The 21230-nt window shown below is 41.4% G+C and overlaps 1 protein-coding gene across 2 annotated transcripts in view; it reads left to right on the forward strand.

The window, feature by feature from the left end:
• The window catches only part of SNX31 (sorting nexin 31), a 28226-nt gene extending 7667 nt beyond the window's left edge, over nt 1-20559 (forward strand). Inside the window, exons 5-14 of one of the 2 annotated variants that reach the window (XM_060242943.1) lie at nt 454-564; nt 2463-2553; nt 6139-6226; nt 7135-7204; nt 8943-9035; nt 12649-12852; nt 15600-15698; nt 16849-16923; nt 18358-18411; nt 19392-20559. In XM_060242943.1, the coding sequence (XP_060098926.1) occupies nt 454-564; nt 2463-2553; nt 6139-6226; nt 7135-7204; nt 8943-9035; nt 12649-12852; nt 15600-15698; nt 16849-16923; nt 18358-18411; nt 19392-19487 (981 nt within the window). In that variant the 3' untranslated portion in view covers nt 19488-20559. Of the gene's footprint in view, nt 1-453; nt 565-2462; nt 2554-6138; nt 6227-7134; nt 7205-8942; nt 9036-12648; nt 12853-15599; nt 15699-16848; nt 16924-18357; nt 18412-19391 lie in introns of those variants that run through there. The other variant, XR_009555639.1, reaches the window with a different exon arrangement.
• Nucleotides 20560-21230: the final 671 nt, after the last annotated feature.

Consider the following 21230-nt stretch of genomic DNA (forward strand, 5'->3'; position numbering starts at 1 on the left):
CATAGACATAAGAGCTTGATACTGTGTTCACTGTAAAGCAAAAGAGTAATCAAAAATACCATAAAATCTGCAGAAGCTATTATCAACAGTAAAAACAAGCCAGGGGCATAACAGCAAAATAAAACAAATATTAAACAGCCTAAAGAAACCTGTAAAACTGGAAGCTGACCATTAAAAAGTTCAAACCCACTTAGTTAGTTTCCTGGGTAAAAAGATTTAACCTGATGTGTAAAAGACAGGCACTTGGTGAGCCTCAAGGAAGAGGATATTCCACAGGATGCCACTACTAAAAAAGCCCTCTCTCTGGTTTCACCCACCTCAGGTCTGCCATTGAGGTCACAAAGGGTGTTCATGTTTGCTTATTATCCATGTTGTATCTCTGAAGTGGTTTTCACCGTCAGCAACAAGTGCAACAAATGTATGTGTTCAGTATTAATTTTGCATGTCTTGCAGGATACATTTAAAATCCAAAGCCAACAAGCTTTTCTAGATGTTTACCTTGCTGATGGGAAGCATCTGAAAGTGGATATTCAGACATCAGATACTGCTGAAAGAGTGCTGGAGGTAGGTAGTTTTGCAAATGGATTCAAGAGTATTTCTTATGAAGTAGTTATCATTGTCACAGAATGCCCTGCTGATCTGTGAGTGCCATTCTGCTTTGATTCCTATGAGAAAGCAAGGCACCCAGTGGCTGTTCTGGATCTCTGCACAGTGGCATGCTACTCTTCCAAGCCAGCCTGACTCCCAAGCAATACTCCTGCTAAGCTGTGGAGTCTTGTGAGCAAAAATTCTACTTTGTGAGCTACTGGCATGAAAGTTGTGAGCTACTACATAAATTAGTCCTTCCTGAGCTAAGACAAAAATGTTTGAGCCAGAGGCTAAAAAACTGTGAGCTAGCTCACACTAACTCAGCTTAGAGGGAACACTAATCCCAAAGGGGGGTTTTGCTTCCGTCCAGGTATTTGCTTTGTCACCAGCTGGTATCTCCCACTAAGAAGGCTGTCTTTCCTAGTACTCTGTCTGCATTGCCATTTAAAGGCTGCACCTGATGACCACATCATCTGCTTCAGTGAGCTACCACAGGGACAATTTATCAGACTTGTGCAGTCTGGGGGGTCTAGCAATCTATTGACTGACTACTTCCCTTCAGGGAAAGGGAGGTAGTCAGTCAATAGATTGCTAGACCCCCCAGACTTTTAGTTTAGTGTTTGAGTGGAGCTTATTATGGTGATGGAGAGTAAATGCCCAGTAATCAAAGTAATAAGAAATTTATTCAAAATAAAATGTTCACACACATATTCTACACAGCAATAGATTGAGCAAGAATACAAAGTAAAGGTGCATACATGCTGTCTTCTGTTCCTTCTCTAAGCATACTCTGACTATAGTTGTTCTAGTAGGGCTCATAAAGTTACAGTTTTCTATTAATTAATCATTACCTCACATTTTTGTTTGGACTTCCTACCCTGTGTTAGCTCCATGTAGTAATGGCAGCCATCAAGATAGAACTCAGGTGTGACAGCTCCTTCTTGCAAGTTATCCCCAGATGGAATCAGCAAAAATAGACCTCATTTCTCTCATGTCAAGAGAATTTATCTCCTCTGTTTGCCCCCACCCCTCCAAAAAATCTTTCACTACTTGATAAAAACAGGAAGAAATACAGTCTTCCATTTGGTATCCCCACATTTCTGTCCTTCTAGTTGTCACATTTCTGCCAGGGAGTTAGATGCCCCTTGATTGTTCTCTGCAGGCAGGATGAATTTGCATAATCAAACCTTAAGTATTGGGTGCCTCTGAGAGTGCTTGCCAGGATGAGGCCAATCAGTCTCTCTCCTGTTTTCTGTCCTTGCACTGACAGAGAAACTTCTTGGAACAAATGTGGGGGGCCTGCAGGTGATGTAACCCAAAGTGGAGTGCATTTCTCCACAATCGTCATCCTTATGTAAAGATTGATTGAGATAAATATTTCATATATCTTAAAAATTTGATGAGGTAGATGATAAGGAAGTGAGTACCACTTTAATAAGATAATTCTTAATACTGTGACAATACTTGAAGTCTTAATTATCAACTATACTCCGGATGCATTCTGGATTCTGATAGGATAGCTGTGTGAGTCAACTGCAGCTAGATCAATGAGTCTTGTGAAACCTAGAATATTAACATATTTATTGTGACGTAAGCTTTTATGAGCCAATTTGTCAAATGCAGAAGAACCAGTGAAATCATGCCCACAAGGTTACTGTGTTGGAGCTTTCCCTTTAAACATTCGTTTTTGATAATGAAGAATTCAGTTGAAAGTCTTCATCACCTTTAAGTCAACAAAAGAGATCTGTTTCATCTCTTGAGCCTTTGTAGGGAACATCATATATTTATTGATTTTTTTCTGTTTATACTTGTCTATAGACTACTTTACCAGCTCAAAGTCTATGGATGAAGTGTGTCTCTCTTTTCTTTCACAGGTTGTGTCCTACGAGATCGAGCTGTCAAGAAAACTACTAGGGTATTTCAGCTTATTTCTTATTCAGGATCACAATGATGGAAAGCTTTCTGGTAAGAAGTATATTGTACTGGATACTCATTCATGTTTCTTTCTATTCGTATAATGTACCAAAACTCAACTAAGTCACAGCTTTTTAAAAATGAAATTTATATCTTGCCTTTCTGCCCTCACAAGAGTGACTGAGACAGTTACTAAATTAAAATATACATAATGAAATTACATCTTAAAACCACTAATACCAGCAAAAAACCCACCCCATCATTAAAACAATTAAAAACTTTTAAAAAGTAATATTTTGGCTAGGTTTTGGTTTTCCCTTTTAACTATAGCTTACTGTAAAATCTGAAATAGTCTAAAAAGGTAAATATTTGGTAACATGATATAACCTAAATGTGCTTGCCTCCTGTAATGTGTCCTTGGAGAGGTTCGCTGTAGGAACCTTTAACGTCTTGTGGTGTTAATTCTTAATTGACTCCCTTCTCCTTCTGCATAGGTGCTAATATATGCCTGATCCATTTTGTGAGCTAAAGCCAAAGTTAGTAGTAATCAGCCTTATTTTGTCTCTGTGTGTGTGTTCTTAAGTAATAACTTTAAATCACATTAAATAATTTGAGCATAAACTAGCTGAGCTTTATTCTTGGTGCCTGCTCATCACTGTCATCATATCTTAAAGGGAGCTTTGACTTTTTAGAAGCTCATAACCTGAAAATCTTGTTGTTGGTCTCTAAGTTGTTCCTGGGCTCAAATTTAGGTGCTACTGCAGACCAAAGAGGAGCCCCATGGTGCAGAGTGGTAAGCTGCAGTCCAAGCTCTGCTCATGACCTGAGTTTGATCCTGGTGGAAGCTGGGTTCAGGTAGCTGGCTCAAGGTTGACTCAGCCTTCCATCCTTCCAAGGTCGGTACTCAGCTTGCTGGGAGGAAAGTGTAGATCACTGGGGAAGACAATGGCAAACCACGCCATAAAAAGTCTGCCAAGAAAACGTCATGATGCAACATCACCCCATGGGTCGGTAACGACTCGATGCTTGCACAAGGGACTGACTACCTTTACCTTTTTCACTGCAGACCAACATGGCTACTTTCTGGAACTCAATTGTCCATGTAACGTCTGGCTCATTCTCATCTACGCTTATTTCAGTTTTTTTCCTTAGGAAAGCAATAACATAGCTGAGTGTGAAATTATTGACTTGATTTCTATTAGAATGTAAATTCTACAGTGCTGCACTGTGAAAATGGGTGGATTACTCCCTGCTAAGGACATGCAACCAATGGACATCAATTTGCTTGAAGCAGAATGGGGGAAGATAAAGACATAAATAAAGTTATATAAATAAACTCAGAGAAGATCTGTGAATAAGTATAAAATACAGCTGTGTCCTTCATTATGTCTTGATTCCACAAGGCAACAAAGTTTAGAATACAGTTATGATCCAGCCACAACTTCAAATTGTTGCCAGATAAGGATAACAGAATGCTAATTAAGTCAAGAGTTAGATTTATTTATAATTCACAAAGCTAACACAAATGAATCAGCCAATGAATCTTCCATGGATGCACTTTTCTGTAGAGGAGAGAGGAAGGAAACTTATCTGTAGGTATTCCTGCTTCCTAGTTTTTCAGATGGACAGCCACAAACAAGTTGAGCACACAATACTGTATACCTAATGCCTGTACTTGTGTAAAAAGTGGTTTACTAACCCTGAACCCTCCACCAGAACAGCAACTAATGGACAGGTTTCAGAACCTGTTCCTTGTTTGGGTAGGTTATGTAGAAGTTCTGTTCTTCATTTGGATAGGTTCTGAAGCCTGTTGAATAGTTGCTGACTCTGGAGGAAGTCCAGGATTAGTATATGTATAGAATGCTGTGTACATATGATTATATTGTCACAGGCCACCTCTGCATGTTTAGGGTTTCTGTTGGTTACTTCGGCCATCTCCTGATATCATGGAGGCCTTATTCATTGTCTTTCTGGTTTCAGACAGCTAGGGAATAACTTCTGTGCTATTCTATTCCATCTGTCTGAGTAGTTGATGGACTTTTGTTTTATAAAATGGCTTTCACTCTAATGACCAAGACCTAGTCCATCTACTAATATCGACATTCCTCACTATAGGGAGGCCACTAAACTGTAGACAATCAATGCTTCATTAAGCCAGATGAAGTATTGGGTAGACAGCCCTCTTTTTGAGATGTTCTGTAGCCATGGTGACTAAAGGAAACCTCCACATTCAGAAGCAATAAACCTCTGAATACCAGTGTCAGGGAACAATGTCGGGGGCATACCAGTAGGCAACATCAGGGGAAGGTCTCAGCCTCTATTCTCTGTTGTTAGAACTTCAGAGGAACTAGTTGACCACTCTGTGAGACAGGATGCTGGACTAGATGGACTACTGATATGATCCAGCAGGGTTCTTCTTATGTTTTTAGTGTTCCCTTTGCCCAGTGCAGACTAGACTTTTGGAAGTCCTTTAAAATGTTCCATTATAATCTTGCTAATCTAACACTGGATATTCAGGCACACAATGGTCTTTTTATAAAAACTACCTCTCTTGAAAAACTAGATCATAGCTGGTATGAACACGTCTTGCTGCCCTGACTGTCCATTCCTTTCACTCTTCCCTTCTGGCAGCCAGTGAGTGGTGGTGGGGACTTACTGGAAGCAGCAAGGACCCAGCCTTCATACAGTTATATGTCTGTGTTACCATCCACATGACCTGGAAGGATGTCTGGGTGACACTGGTATTTGGGTGAAAACTCTATGGTTTTGCCATAGAGTTTTTGCTCAGATATCCCTATGTCCTGGAAGTGATGACAGCACTTCCAGGTCACATGGGTAATGATGCCAGATCTCTCTCTTTCTGGATGAGTTCCCGCCATGGCCAGCTAATTGGTGACAGGGAAGTGGAGCCTGGGAGCGAGGGATCCTTGCCTTCACCAGGGGATCTGGCAGCCCTACTCTTCCCACCTCCCTTTGCACACAGAGTTTGAATCAAAACTTCCTGGTTTGAATTAACACCTATTTGCAAGTGGCTGGATGAATTGAAATTTGCTTCTCCCCATGTTTCTTAAAGGAAGAGGAACATATGTTTTGAGTGTTTACATAGTGTAATTTTGGTATTCTTACCTCAAAGTAAACAGTTCATGATCTGACTATAACTCCCACAGAGTTGAATGGGACTGACTTTAGGGGAGTGTGCCTACGTTTGCAGTATTGTATAGCTGTCTGTCTGCAGCAATTTCACAGAAGTACAAATAAAGCTCAGGATTTAGTTTTCTAAAGAATTGCAACTTTCATTTTTTTTTAAAAAAAAGTGTAGATGCAGAGGTTTAAAAGTATGTTTCTAAAGCTATGGGGGGTGGATGAATTAGATGTGCAGAGATTGTAAGTGCAGCTTCAGTGCCTGGCATATGACTAATAAAAGAGCAATAGATTACTCAGGATACTGAACATTTGCAAAATAAAAAAACTGAGCAAGTTTGCACAGAATTCAGCTTTTCTTGGTGCAGTGTTTGGATTGTTTGGGTGCAGAGTTTTTAGCAGTGGGTACACATGTGTTTTAATATGTGCAAAATTATATCCTTGAATAGCATTTCACAAATTTTGAGTCTTTTCTCCCTCTTTCCCCCTCTGCAGTGTTGAAAAAACTGGCAGAATTTGAACTTCCCTATGTGAGTCTTCAGAGTGTCAAAGAGTCTCCTTATAAGATTGCAGTCAGAAAGTGGTGAGCAGGAAGCTAAAGTGAGATTTTCAAAATGCATTCATAATAAATGTGACAAATGGAGTGGAAATTTTTAGTGTTCTAGAATCAGATATTATTTAGTTTGAGTTCTGACAAATTCAGCTTCTTTCCTCCTGAGTTCCAGCAGTCCTTTTCTACATACCTTTCTGACTTGTTTGTACAATTTTGAAACGAATGGGTTGAATTCATATATTCTTTTCCACTATGTGAGAGAGGAAGGCTCTCACTTAGCAGAAGAGAGCTTTTTGAATCCAACATGCAATTTCAATAGTATTGTCAATAGTACTTAAGCCATTTTGGTAAGATTCTAATGTATTATCCACTACTGTAGTGAAAAATGTTACCCATAGAGCAGTTCAGACACAGTTCAGTTCTGGTTAGATGTTCTTAAAAGTTCAGTTTGAACATCATATTTTTACAGGAGTCATCAGGGGCAGTCTAGGAAGTAAAAATGGTCCAGGGATTGAGCCAAGAAAGGCCCCAACAGTATAACAGACCTGGATTGCTGAGGGCATTCAGCTGAAAGTACTTGGCAGATCTGCTGGCCAGATCTGGCAAAGGTATTAGGGCTTAGCTCTGCTTGTTCCCAGCTGGTAGTGGCCCATCAGGACTTTCCCTTGTAAGTTAAATGGCCAGTCCATCCTTGGCAGTCACAACAGGGTTTTCACTTGTGCATTGTGATTCAGGCATACTGAACAGCAAGTCAGGTGGATCGGAGAGCACATTTTTGTACATAAGGCAAATATGCAGTAATACATGTATAGGTTCCTCCTTTGCAAAACTTGTTTTCAGCTTCATCTTCTTTAGCTAGTAACATTTCTGTAATGTCATCTTTGACTTTGTCACTGGATCAGTGGTTTTGTTTTGTGTACCTTTTCAAATTTTGGCAGGTATATGGACCCATCCCTTGATAAAGTGCTTATGGATTGTAGAACATCTGTGAACTTACTTTACACACAGGTAAGTTCCAAGAGGAAACATTTTTTATTTCAAAGAAATAATTGTCCTGTATCTTATTGTTTCACTTGGCAAGGTTTGGAACAGCCCTCTGAATTAAGTGGCTCTTTAGCCAGAGGAAGAGCTACTAAAGCTAGAGGAAGCCTCCTGGAGGAAGTCTTCACACTTTGCCAACCAGAGTGGTAGGAGAGAAAACTGACCTTCTAATCATTTTAAAGCGTGTCAAGGATAGCTCCATCCTGCTTCACTATCAGTGGTCTGGTAGTCAAACAAATTGCGTGGATAAAGTGTAGGGCCCAGACTAGAAGTGGTAATGGCAGATCTGTTGTATGGAAAACTCAATCTGTCACAATCCCAGAGAAAGGGGCATTAGGTTCAGTTTTGAAAACAGTTTTTTAAAACTAATGGGCTACATGAGTGGAGGGAACAGAAATAGGTGGAAAGAAAGCAGCTGAAGGGAGGAGGAGACAATCGTTGCCTGGGGGAATATTATTCTGCACCCCTGCGTCTCTTTTTCTGTCAATATCAGGCACCCATCCAAAGGGTTCCTACCTGGCTGTAGCAGATCCAGGTTAAAATAATTGGGTTTGTTGCCATCATGTCTAGTTTGGTCCTAAATTAGCCCTTTCTCTGCATCCCACTTACAACATTCTACAGTGCAATCCTAAGAGCACTTTCCTGAGAGTAAGCCCCATTGAATAGACCTTAGTAAAATTCAGAGTAGAACTGCTTAGGATTGCTCTCACAGTCACTTTTTATTCTCTCCAAGCCACAGAGGGGTGTGTGGAAAGTGAGGGGCAGGGAGAAGATGAATTGTCAAGCAGGGATCAGAGTAGTTCTTTAGTGGCTGAAAATAAGCCAGAATTTTTAGCACTGCGTGTATTAAAAATTTAATAGTATCTTAAATTGCAATGATGTATTCTCTCAGGGAACTACCGTCTTTTTGAACTATGTGAATAGGTCAGGTTATAAATATGAAAATAAGAGGAGCCAGCTCTAAAAGGAAAAGGGTCAGAGGGCTGACAGTCCAGTAGGCAAGGATGTGTCTGAGGTAGTTAGTCCAGGCCCGAGAAGGGTCTGTAGCCCTACCAAGGTGTGCCCTTATGGAAGTCACTCTCTGTAGCCTAAATTGGAATTAACGCAGACCCCTGAAGCATTAAGAGGAGGAAGCAAATAAATAAAGGTTTAAGCCTTATAGGGTCTCAGGAGGCTTGTAAAGCTAACATCTTTCCTTATGGCTGTAAAGAGAAACAAACGGTACTGTTGTTCCCATCTCTGTCCAAGAATGGACCCACACATGGGTATTCCAGCTCTTCTTGGTGGAGGCCAGTAACAAACAGCTTGATCATGGAAGCCATGTTAGCTACAGTAATGCAGATATTTCCGCAAACATCTGGATATCTTGCTGAAACTTAGCACCACTATGGGGCCTTGTGTTAGCTAAGGGATTGGGGTAACCTACAGCCATGCTTTCCCATTGGCCAAATCCATTGACACTTCTATTTGACCATAATGCATCATTTCTTTGTTGCAGCATTATTATTCTTGCACCTTTGCTGCAATACTTGTTTGGGAAGAACCTGATCCCCATGTACCGCAACCACTGGCATGTAGAGGCACTTGTTGTCCAAGGCCCACAATATCATGGAGTTTGGTTGCTTGAGTCCTATTAAAGAAGAAAGTATCATGGACCATGATAGACACAGTGATGGTATAGCTTTTTTAAAACTTTCATTTACAGGTACTGCAGGAAATGGAGAAAAAGTGGATCACACCCAGCGCTGGACAGATGCAGAAGCTTCAGATGCAACAAAAAGCACCAGACAAAATTAAAGTAAGCAAATTTTTACAAGGAGTAATCATGACTGGGATAAATACTGCTGTGTAAAAACTTATGAAGGCTGCTAATATTCTGTTGTGATCCACTCTGAGCCCACTTGCAGGGAGGGCAGAATATACATTTAAATAAAAATAAATATTCTTCAAGTTTGATTGCAAAATACCATGATATTACACTCTTCCAAATATTTTAAAACAGAAACTTACTCAATTATAAGTAATGGCCAACAGTCAAAACTGTTATGCCTGAAGTGTGAAATAAAATGGTCACCTGTTGTTTAACCTATGTGTAAAGATTTTGGCAGTAGAAAGGACAACCATGTTGGAAGCAGGCCTGCAGCCATGGGGAGCGACGCTGTGGGGGCACTGCCCGATGACTTTCGGACAGGGCCCCCCTGACTTCCAGAGGGCCTTCCAGGGCGCAGCATATTGTTTTCTTTTTTTGCTAGAAGAAGGCTTCTGAGAAGTGACAAGCCCCCAACTTTTTAAATCCTGGCTGCCCCTGATTGAAAGTATTAAAGTACAGAAAACAATTAATAAAATGTATTGTCTATTAGTAATATTTAGGGCTTTTTTTGAGCAGGGATGCACAGGAACACAGTTCTGGCTGGCTTGGCATCAGGGTGTGTGACTTAATATGCAAATAAGTTCCTGCTGGGCTTTTTCTACAAAAAAAGCTCTGTGAAACACTGGTGCTGTCAAGGGGTGTGGCCTGATATGCAAATGAGTTCCTGCTGGACTTTTCCTACAAAATAAACCCTGGTTGATTCTAAGAATGCCTTACCCTATGTCTTGATTAATGTGTTTCCTATAAAAGACTGCAGGAAATTTCTGTCCAAGGCTAAAGTGTAAATAGACTCTCAGACTTGATTTTTACAAGGTTCATCTAAGCAAACAAATGGTGATGTCAGGGGGTGTGGGCTAATAGGCAAATGAGTTCCTGCTGGGCTTTTTCTACAAAAAAAGCCCTGGTAATATTTATTATTAAGGAAACTTTTATTTAAGTTACACAATCATTGAAAATTATGCAAGGTTTGGGGGAGGATAGAGGGTAAGATTAATTTAAAAATATACTATACAGATTTTCTGCTTTAATATAATTTTAAAACATAACACAGAGGGTATAAATTTCCTTCCTTAGAAGCTTTTAGTTTTTTTTAAGGTCAGAGAAGATTTAGAAAATTAAAGAAAGCCTTCTTTAAAAAAAAAAACTTTCTATGCAACCCACATGTAATTCAAGTGTATTGTGAATAATAAGGTTCACAACTGGGGGAGTGCTTTGTTTTGTTCTTGGAGCTGGATTTTATCTGTGGGATCATTAGTCATGAATCATGATTAAGAAAAGAAATCCAGCCCTGAACACAAACAGTCCACAGTTATTGTAGAGTAGCCACACCTGCACTTGCCTCTGTAACAAACAAATCTTAATGCCTTTCATAAAAGAACTAGCAGAGTCCTGTCTTGTGGCTGCATGAACACTTCTTCTCTCTTTGTTTCCCACATACAGGGTGTGAGGAGGGAGGGACCCTCCTCCCTGTCCCTTCTTGCATTGTATCATGCAATGAAGATTTTGTTGGCTCCCTGGATTTGTTTTTACTTAACCTCAGTATACTTCCTGCTTTTATGCTTTCGCTACCAGAATGGGGGAAGGAAGGCATGGCAAAAAGGAAAACATGGAACTGATCCAGAAAAGGACGAGCAAAAGTCCAAAACGCCAGGCCCAAACCTCCCCCTTCCTTGTTCTTATGGTGTCAGCAGAGTTTACAGCTCTGACCAGGGCTTTTTTTGTAGGAAAAGCCCAGCAGGAACTCATTTGCATATTAGGCCAAACCCTCAGACACCAAGTCAGCCAGAATTGCGTTCTTGTGCGTTCCTGCTCAAAAAAAGCCCTGGCCCTGACTCAGTTTTTGTGGGCAACAAGGAAGCAGCAGCAATTTGGGGGTGGAGTGATTTTGGGGATCTGGAGAGGGTGGAGTTGGGGAGAGGAGGGGACCTCAAAGCAGTATCATGCTATAGAGGTCACCTTCCAAAGCAGCCATTTTCGCCAGGGGAGCTGATCCCTGTAGTCTGGGCATCATTTGCAATTCTAAGAGACTTCAAGGCCTAGGGGTGCCAGGGGAGGAGTCCATAATAACCAGTGTTCTCTCTTAGCTGAGCTAACATGAGCTAGCTCACAGATTTTTAGCCTCCAGCTCACACCTTTTTGTCTTAGCTACGGAAAAATGGCCTCAGAGCACAATAATTTATGCAGTAGCTAACAAAGTAGAATTTTTGCTCACAAGAGCTTAGAGGGAAGGGAACACTGATCATAACTAGCAAAACAGATGTGGAAACACAAATTTAATTTTCAAAAATCCTTTGCAGAAATTGTCATTACACTAAAACACCTCACCACAAGGTGTGGCCCTTGTTTAAAGGTCATACAGGGTGTAGACTAAGAAATGCTTTACTAAACTCTGAGAGAAATATTAGAACTATTGCTCTAGTTAGTATCTTTAATGTAATTACATTTATCTACTGTAGGCACTATGCTTCACTAAATTTAATTAAGGATGATCTCATTAAATACTGTATTGCCCACATATTGAATCCAACCTAGATAGAACCAATTTTAAGAGAGAGAAAGCAGAGCTGACTGTGTCCCAAGGCCTTTGGAGCTGTTGCTGTTGTATTGGCGTGCTTGTAAACTGGGAGTATGTTTTGTTTCATTTTCCCATTGTCACGAAAGCATTCCTTCAAGCAGCACTCCTGTTTGCAGGGTCCAAGCATAATTTCCCTAGGGGCTGGTACAGAATGCAGCCCCTCTGGATCTAGTGCCATGTGCAACCTTCTGGGTCGCTAAGCTGTTTTGATCTCTGGAAAGTCAACAGGCTTGCAGCTGAGACCAGGCCCCTCTGGTAATGTGTAGCTCTTTTCTCTCTCTTCCATGCCTTTGGCTCCATTGGTGCAGCATTTGATTTCTTGCTACTGAAAATGTGGGGCACAGACAGCATGTAATCATGAGTAGTACTGCTACATTGAGGGACATCTAGGAATGCCAAACAAGGCTATAGTTGCTGTTGTTTTTCTTACTGCACTCTACAGGAAAAGATCCATTGTTCCCTTTCATGTTATTCCAGAATAAGTGGATGAGTTCTAGAAAGCTTGCATTTCTTTGTTTAAATATTCTTATGGTATAGTTGTAAATGTGCATTGCTGAGTGGTTCCTGGAGTCTTGCTTGTCATATATTCCTGAACACATTAATCATTCCCATTTGACACTTATATGTTCAAACGATTAGCAGGAGAATACCTGCACTGTTTGAATGTCAGTGTGGGATGTGGCCCCCCAGTGACCGGCAGTCACACAGATTGGATCAGATTGTGCTGATAACAGTGGAATTCTTGACTCTCATTCTCCTGCTTGTGTTGTCAGCCCTGCCTCATTCTCTGTGCTGTTCCATAAAAACACAAGAAGAATCCTGCTGAATCAGATCAGTGGTCCATCTGGGCTGGCATCCTGTCTCACATAGCGGCCAACCAGTTGCTCTGAGTGGGCCAAACAAATAGGGCATAGAGGCCAAGGCCTTCTCCTGACATGCTATATAATTTTATATTCTCTGCCACAGTTTTTAAAGCTAATTCAGGAGGTGAGGCACTACGGATACATGCAACTGGACCCCTGCTCTTGTGATTATCCAGAAATAGGCTGCGCTGCTGCTATTCACGTGGGAAATAATGAGATTAGCTGCTGCATAAAGTTGCCTAGTAACCAGATCAAAGAGGTCAACTTCAAGATCAATAGGGTGAGGTGCTGGCAAGTCACATTTGTTGTAAGTACCTTGAGAGAGAATTTGCTTCTTTAACATCTGCATTGTTTAATTATTTGATTTGTTTTTCCTTGTTCTCACCTAATGTGTTGTGTATTGGAGAAGCCCTGTGTCCAGGTTCCTTCTATAGAGGAAGTTTTCCTTCGTACAGCAGCAAGTATAGAGCTGGGAAATTTCTGTGCTTTCCCATCCTGTGTTTATGCAGCAAGAAATGTGCATGTGGGTGATTTTTTTTATAGGGTGGCCTAGCACATACAATTTACATAGCAGGAAATAGCTTTTATAGAGGACTTCTGCAATATAAAGTCAAACATTTTTGAAATATCTAATGGGTTGTTAACTGATTGGAGAAAAATGCTTTGTCTCTTAAATAGAGGCTTAATGGGATACCAGGTGTTGCTATTTACTTCTGTGTCACAAAGAGTTTTAGTTGCACATGCCCTGTCCTTAATGCATGGAACATTTTCTCCAGTCTTGTTGGCAACTGTATACATGGAGCATGTCACTGAACTACCTGTAGACATTTTGCCCATTTTTTCATTGCTTCCTTTTTTTGCTGGTCTAATTGTGCAACCCTAAAAAGAGTTATGCTCTTCTAAATCCACTGTCTTAGAATGAATTTAGAAGGATTTCATGGATTTAGAAGACTGTAACTCTGTTTAGGATTGCATTGCAAATATGGTCAGGTTGTTCCAAAACCTCTTTTTGAAGTTGGGTCCAAAAAGCTTCTCTCTGTGGTTGTCAGAAACCTACAGTCATCTTCTTCTGTTTGTCCAGGAAGACAATCAGGCTAGTCCACATTGATCCTATGCTGGGCCCTGCAGGCAATCTTCACCAACAAACATAGGTGTTGACTAAAGCACAACTATGCAGAGTATCTTGATACAAACATATATGAACATATGAAGCTGCCTTATACTGAATCAGACCCTGGGTCCATCAAAGTCAGTATTGTCTTCTCAGACTGGCAGCGGCTCTCCAGGGTCTCAAGCGGAGGTTTTTCACACCTATTTGCCTGGACCCTTTTTTGGAGATGCCGGGGATTGAACCTGGGACCTTCTGCTTCCCAAGCAGATGCTCTACCACTGAGCCACCGTCCCTCCCAAAGCAATGGCATATACCTGGGGCCACAAGTGACGCATTCATTGGACTTGGGTGGGATCAGGAGAGCCCAGGCTTGGCCATGCCATGACATCCAACTTACATTCCTAACTAGCCTGGTCAGTGCTGTGCTTATACTTGCTTCTCATCCTTGTTAGACAACAGGAACAAACACTCCCCAAAGGATGGGTGCTTACGCTCTGTAGTCAATGGGTGTGCTGCCAAATGTGATTCAGTATTAGGGATGGGCACAAACCAGTTCACGAGCTAAAATTCAGCAAGAACTTGGCCCAGTGTGGAACCCCCAAACCAGTGTTCAGGAAAGGTGCCTTCCCTGAACATTACCTGGACTTCTGTCTGGTTCGGATGTTTGGGCCATTTAAACATAACAGCTGAGTGGCACGGGCAGGGCTTTTTTTCTGGAAAAAGAGGTGTCGGAACTCTCAAGAGGGAAATGAAGGAGAAACTCATGGGTGCCCCTCATTAACTTTCAAACTTTTTTTGAGAATTTTGTTTCCATGAAGAGGTTCCGGAACTGTTTCACCGTGTTCTCCTAGAAAAAAAGTCCTGACAACCAGTCTGCAGCTAACCTGTTAGGTTTAAATGGCTGTGAGCCACTTCAGCAGTGGGTTTAACTCCCCACCCCCCTTGGAAGTGGGGGAAAGCAAGATGGACAGGTTAAATGGCTTTCTGGGTGATTCTCCCCCACCTTTCTTCCTTGCCATAGCTGGGAGAAAGGATCCAAACAGTTATATTTTGCTCAGTTCAGGAGAACCAGAATTTTTAGGTTGATGCCCATCCCTACTCTTGTGCTTAGGTGACAGAAACTTGATGGATTATGAATGAAGAAGACTGCATATTTATACCCCGCTCTTCTCTCTGAATCAGAGTCTCAGAGCGGCTTACAATCTCTTATATTTTCTTCCCCCACAACAGACACCCTGTGAGGTGGGTGGGGCTGAGAGGGCTTTCACAGCAGCTGCCTTTTCAAGGACAACTCCTGGGATAGCTATGGCTAACCCAAGGTCATTCCAGCAGCTGTAATCAACATGTCAGTTATCAATGTTAAGTAGCACAATTTGTTATACAAATAAGGCATTCTTATACTGCCTCCTTGTTGACCTCTTGCTTCAAATTTTAAAATCATCCAGCTCTTTAATTGCAAAAGTTACAGAATGCCACCCTACAGAGCATACTAGAGTAGTGTTGTTTCCTCCTGTGGACGATACTCTCAGTTGTCGACAAAATCAGCTACTATTATTATATCATAAATTTATTGACCAGGCTCCGAAGGTCAAGCCTTGAGCAGTCAAATGAGAAGTTGTGGGGCAATATAGGATAGCAAGATTACTGAAAGAATTTATAGGGAGGCCCAGGGGAACTGAGCAGATTCCAACCACTGGAAGTCCAAAATGAATAATTCTACTGGAGTGAATATTTCATGTCACTTTCCATTTTATAAACCCTGGTGGCTGGCTGTTCCATGAAACCAGATTATCTGTTACACCACTGGATTTCACACAACAAAATGCAATTACATATTGTGCAAGTTTTCTTGACATTTAGTTTTAAAACAGTGCTAATTAAACTCAGTCTTTGAATTAATACTCCCGCATCACAGTCTTACCTTGTTTTCTTTATCTGCTCAGGGATCTCTTCCAGGCCAAGGGCTTGACCAGGTCTTGGAGCTCAGGTTCGAGTACAATGATTCTGACACATGGAGATGGATTGTCTTTAACACAAAGCAGGTTGGGCTTGGTATATTTAAATAAAGGAGTCAGAAAGGCCTTTTTTCTTCTTCCTTTAAAGAATGAATACCACTTTTATTCATGGAAGTATGGTTGGGATAGCAGGGTTAAATTCCACTTGGCCCCAATCCAAATCCGGTCTCTGCACAGCTGTAATTCAGCTTTAAATGATGCTGCAAGTCCCATGATCTCTTCTGCATTTGGTTTGACCTAATAACCTCTGCTGTTGTAGCAGAAATGCTTTTGCTGAAATATCCTTTCCTTTGAAGGACAGCATTTGCACCTGCTCACAATCTAGGTGAAAACATTGGCCTGACCTGGATAGTCCAGGCAAGTCCGATCTCATCAGATCTCAGAAGCTAAACTGGGCTGACCCTGGCAAGTACTTGGATGGGAGACCTCCAAGGAATATCAGGGCCAGGATGCAGAGGCAGGCAATAGCAAGCCACCTCTCTGAAACATCCACGCCCTAGTAGTTGTCACCAGACGTCAACCATGACATACAGGCACGCATGTGTGCCCACATACTACTACTACTACTAATAGGTGGTAATTATATGTGCTCTCAATGGAGACGCTGTTATTTAAAAACACTATTACAGGCTCATTCAAATACATAAAGGTGGCTTGTAATGCGACAGGCCACAGGAGCAAATATCCCTGTACTTGTCAGTAGCTTAACATTGCCTCTGAAAGGGGATTTTCTTGGTTCTTTTCTTGGTTCTACCTTTTTAACTGGTTGCCCAAGCCTGAATTTGAGACCTCTAGCATGCTAAGCATGGGGTCTTGCTACTGATTGGTGGGTTTCCTTCTTTCTTCTGTTCTATTTATCATACAGCAAGATTTTTTTTCTTTATAATTTCTAGATTTGGGTCATAAGAGAACCGCCCCCCCCCCCCGGCATCACTGCTGTGAGACTGCATGCATTCATTTGTGGTTTATATAGGTTTCCTGCTTGCACACTTGTATAGCAGATAAGCAGTAGTGCAGGTTCCAGGAGCCAACTAAACATCACTGTTTAAACAGGATCACAGCCAAGCAGGGGGGAGTCTAGGGTTGACATTAGAGGTAGGAGCTGGAGATCTTCCAGAGTGACAACTGATCTCCAGACTACAGAGTTCCCCTGAAGAAATATTTCTCTAATTTTTAGGCATTTCTCCTAAGTAGTTGCTTAAAAAAGATGATAACGGAGCAGCTGACGACAGCCAAGAGAGATCAAGAAATGGTAAGCAAAGCTCATCTTGATGATCCTACTTGCCCTAATCATTGGCTATTGATTACTTGTGTGCATGGCTTTGCATATTAGGCCACACTCCTTTGCATATTAGGCCACACATCCCTAATGTAGCTAATCCTCCCAAGAGCTTACAGGGCTCTTAGTACAGGACCTATTTTAAGTTCCACGAGGATTGGCTACATCACAGGGGTGTGGCCTAATATGCAAAGGACTTCCCGCTGAATCCCATTGTTTTGTGTGGACAAGTAGTTGACTGCATTCTTAGGGATTGGGAAGGGAAGCAAGGCTGGCTTATTGTAAGTCCTTGGCAATGTTTTGGCTATAGTCTGATGCACACTTACTTAGGGAAAAGTCCTTTTGGCTCAGTAAGCGAATATGCATAGAATGGAAACTGAGGAGCAGTGGCAGAGAAACAGCTACTTGCTGAAGGTCACCCACCATGTTCTCTTCTGTCCAAATCCAAACCTGGCTTACAAACTGCCCTAGACTCACGCTTTCTCTCTAGAATGCCACTTTTTTTTTTTTAGGCAGAACAAATAACTCTATTTCGGGAATGTTTTAACAATCGTGTTCAGAAGTAATTGTGTCTACCAGTTGTGTGCTACCTACAGATTCTAGGTTCATAGTATAATTTAGTTTACTATTTGCAGGGCAGAAAATACAAGATTGCCATACCCAGTGCTTCTTATTACTTGGATAAATGCAGGGCTTTTTTTAACAGAAACACAGTTCTGGCTGGCTTGGCATCAGGGGGTGTGGCCTAATATGCAAATGAGTTCCTGCTAGGCTTTTTCTACCAAAAAAGCCCTGGATAAATGTAACTGTGTGATATAATGGTGGGGATCTGGGAGACCTGGGTTTGAATCCCCCTTCATGCCGTGGGAGCTTGCTGAGTGGCCTTGGGCCAGTCACACACACTCAGCTTAACCCACCTTGTAGGTTTATTGAGTATAAAATGGTTGAGAGGACAATAATGCACAGTGTTGGGCTGTTTTGAGGAGCAAGATGGAGGTAAATGAAATAATAAGCTGCTGCCAAAAATGCTTAGCATCATTGGAAGCTAAGGGGACAGCAGTGTCAAATTGGTCATACTATAGTATAAGTGTAGCAGAGTGGTTAGGGTCTCTGACTTGGACCTGGGAGAATCAGATCCCTGCTTTTGAACCAGGTTCTAATCTCCACTCTGCCATGGCAGCTCACTGGGTGACTTTGGGTCCATCTCGGCTGAACCTTCCGCACTGAGTGGTGAGAACTGGGTGGAGGGGAGAACAAGCTGTTTTGGGGTCCCCATTGGGAGAAAATCAGGGTACAATTTTTTTTAAATGTATTGTTTCTACAGCTTTCATGTTGGTCATCTATATATTTCCATTTGCCTTTGTTTGTATAGAAGTGATTTTTATATTTAACAATCTCTTTTGGCAGATTGAGTTGCCTGAACCAGGTAAAGCTAAGAAACAAAGCATTCATGGAAGCCAGGTTTGTGAATAAAATCGCATGAACAGGGCAGAGAGAAGGGAGGGGGGGTGAGGGCAGGAAAGAAGATTGTTGCTGGTAGGCTGTTTTAAAGGCTTTAGGGGCAGCTCTGAGCCACTGTTGTAATCTTACCTGACTAATTTTATGGGAATGCCACTGGGCTTGAGAGAGAGAATGTAGCTTAGTGGTTTGGCAGTGAACCAGGAAGCTCCAGATTCAAGTCTTGCCTCTGCCACCAACTCATGACAGGGCCTTGGGCAAGCCACTGTATTCTACTTAAATTTGCAATGTGGCAATAATAATACAGACCACTATGACACAGTGCTTGTTAAGATTACTAGCAGTGCAATCCTAAATAGATTTATATCTTTCTAAGCCCATTGACCTAGCCTAGCCTGATCTCATCAGATCTCAGAAGCTAAGCAGGATTGGCTCTGGCAAGTATTTGTATGGAGCTAAGGGATACCAGGGTCATGATATGGAGGTGAACAATGGCAAACCACCTCTGAATGCCTCTTGCCTTGAAAACCCTGTGGGATCACCATCAGTCAGCTGTTACTTGATGGCACACACACACACAAAAGTCCAAGGGTGTTGCTCTGCTTAGGACTGCACTGTAAGTTATGTAGCTGAAGCACTAGTAACTACCCCAGGAAAGATGCTGCTGCTTGCAAAGGCACAATCTACTTGCTGTGCTGTTATGGCTGTAATGTCCGTAGAGATGAACCACCTGAAAATCAGCATCCTTGTTGGTTTTGTCAGACCTCCTTTCCCCACCCCGTGCTACAGAATATCATTATAGTTGATGGTGTGCCCCAACATGCATAAGTTTTTATGTACCTCTACATTAAGCCTTCTGATTTGACTGCACAAATTTGGCTCTGATGACTCTGTATGATATCAGTGGTGATTTTAGTTATTGTTCTTTAGCATTTTGTTCTTTTTATTTACTTATTATACCAACATGTTTTGGCTTTGCACAGATATTCCATTCTGGTTTTATGCCAAGGAAGACCAAATCCAGTAGACCAAATGAAGACGACTGTGTGTTTGAGAAGATAAGAGAAGAAGACTTGTGACCAGCACTTTGCGAACTGCCCCTCTTCTTTTTGTTTCTGAAATAAGGACCAGTTCCCACTTTGGCTGCCAGCACAGCATTTTTTGTTTTCCTTGAAAAAGAGAGAACGTTTTGGTTTTGATATTTCAAAACATCAGTTATCCACTTCTGAGAATCATAAGCAGCTACAACTGGAAGTGAAAATGTTAATATTTTGTACATATGCTTGGTTTATTTAAAAGCACCTTGGACTTTAGAAATAGATATATAATTTGTCCTGAATCAAAATAACATTTTTTAAAAATGTGTCTCATGAATGAAACTACAGGGAACACTGCAGTAGCTGCATTTCTTGTCTTTTTGGCAAACTGTCTCTCTCGGCTTGACTTCGCGAACGAAGATTTAAGAAGGGTGCAACTAACATCCCCCATGACTTTTTAGTCCTTTGGATGAATAATGGGCTGCATTGAATCTGTCCAATGTGTTTCTGTATACAAGGTATTTCTTATTGCAGCCTTCAACATTTAATTGAATGTCTCATCATCATCATCTGTCATTTCTGTAAGAAACATATTCAAGAAACTGAGGGTTTATTTTTCAGGCCCTTTAAAAGATTTCCATAATTCTCTCTAGAACCTGTTAAATGCAGATTTTTGTCTGATAAGTCGTTGGCATGTCTTTGATTCCCCCCCTCCCCCAATCTTGGTACATTATTGACAGGGCTATTGGAAATGTTTTTCCAGTTTTAATTATTCCAATATTATATAGTCTGTTTTTTAATCTTATGGAGAGGTTGCCATCAAGTCACAGCTGACTTACAGCAACCCTGTAGGGTTTTTAGAGCAAGGCATTCAGGGGTGGTTTGCCATTGCCTGCCTCTGCATCATGACCCCAGTATTCCTTGGTGGTCTCCCATCCAAATACTAGCCAGGGCTGACTTTGCTTAGCTTCTGGGATCTGACAAATTGGGCGGAGTGGGGGTAAAGTGCAATAAAAAAACCCTTTCTGAATATGTTAAAATATTACTGTGAAAGAATTTCAGATACAAGCAGAATTTTTTGTAATAAACTACTCTTTACATGACAATTAAAAAATACGAGGAGCGGATTACTAAGAACGTCAAGCATTTCTTCCAATATAGTAGGAAATCAACCAGGTTGACAAAGTACAAACAGGATAGCTTATGGATAGCTGAGAAATTGAATGAGATCATTGCATCTGTTATTATCACTATGGAAAATATGGACATGTAGCCGTGCCAGAGCCATGGTTTTGGGGAAGGGTATCTGATGAAATAAGTCAAATTGAGATGATCAAAGATGGAATTCTAGAACTACTGGGCAAATTAAAAATGATTAAGTCTCCTGGTCTAGATGGCACATACGCAAAAGGGTTAAAAACCTCAGATATGAAATTGTTGCTCCACTAACCAGAATATGTAATTTGTTGCTAAAATCAGTCTCTGTAACGACTGGTGCTTGCACAGGAGGACTACCTTCACCTTTACTAGAGTCCATTTTACACAGTAGCTGCTGCGGCATCCGCCAGCCGCCAAGTGGCGCTAACTCGGAAGACTGCCGGAAAGCGAATCTTCTAAGGTTCATTTGCGCCTTCCCATTTCCTGAGCAAGGCGATGCAAAGAACCCTAGGGAGCTTCAAAGGTACGATTTCGAAACACCGGTTCTAGATGGAAGTCATCGTCTTGCGGGGCGACATTGGCGAGAGCACCTAGGCATTAATGTGAAACAAAAAGCGGCGGGGTGTC

The sequence above is a fragment of the Heteronotia binoei genome, chromosome 7, assembly GCF_032191835.1.
Source record: "Heteronotia binoei isolate CCM8104 ecotype False Entrance Well chromosome 7, APGP_CSIRO_Hbin_v1, whole genome shotgun sequence".
Taxonomy (NCBI): domain Eukaryota; kingdom Metazoa; phylum Chordata; class Lepidosauria; order Squamata; family Gekkonidae; genus Heteronotia; species Heteronotia binoei.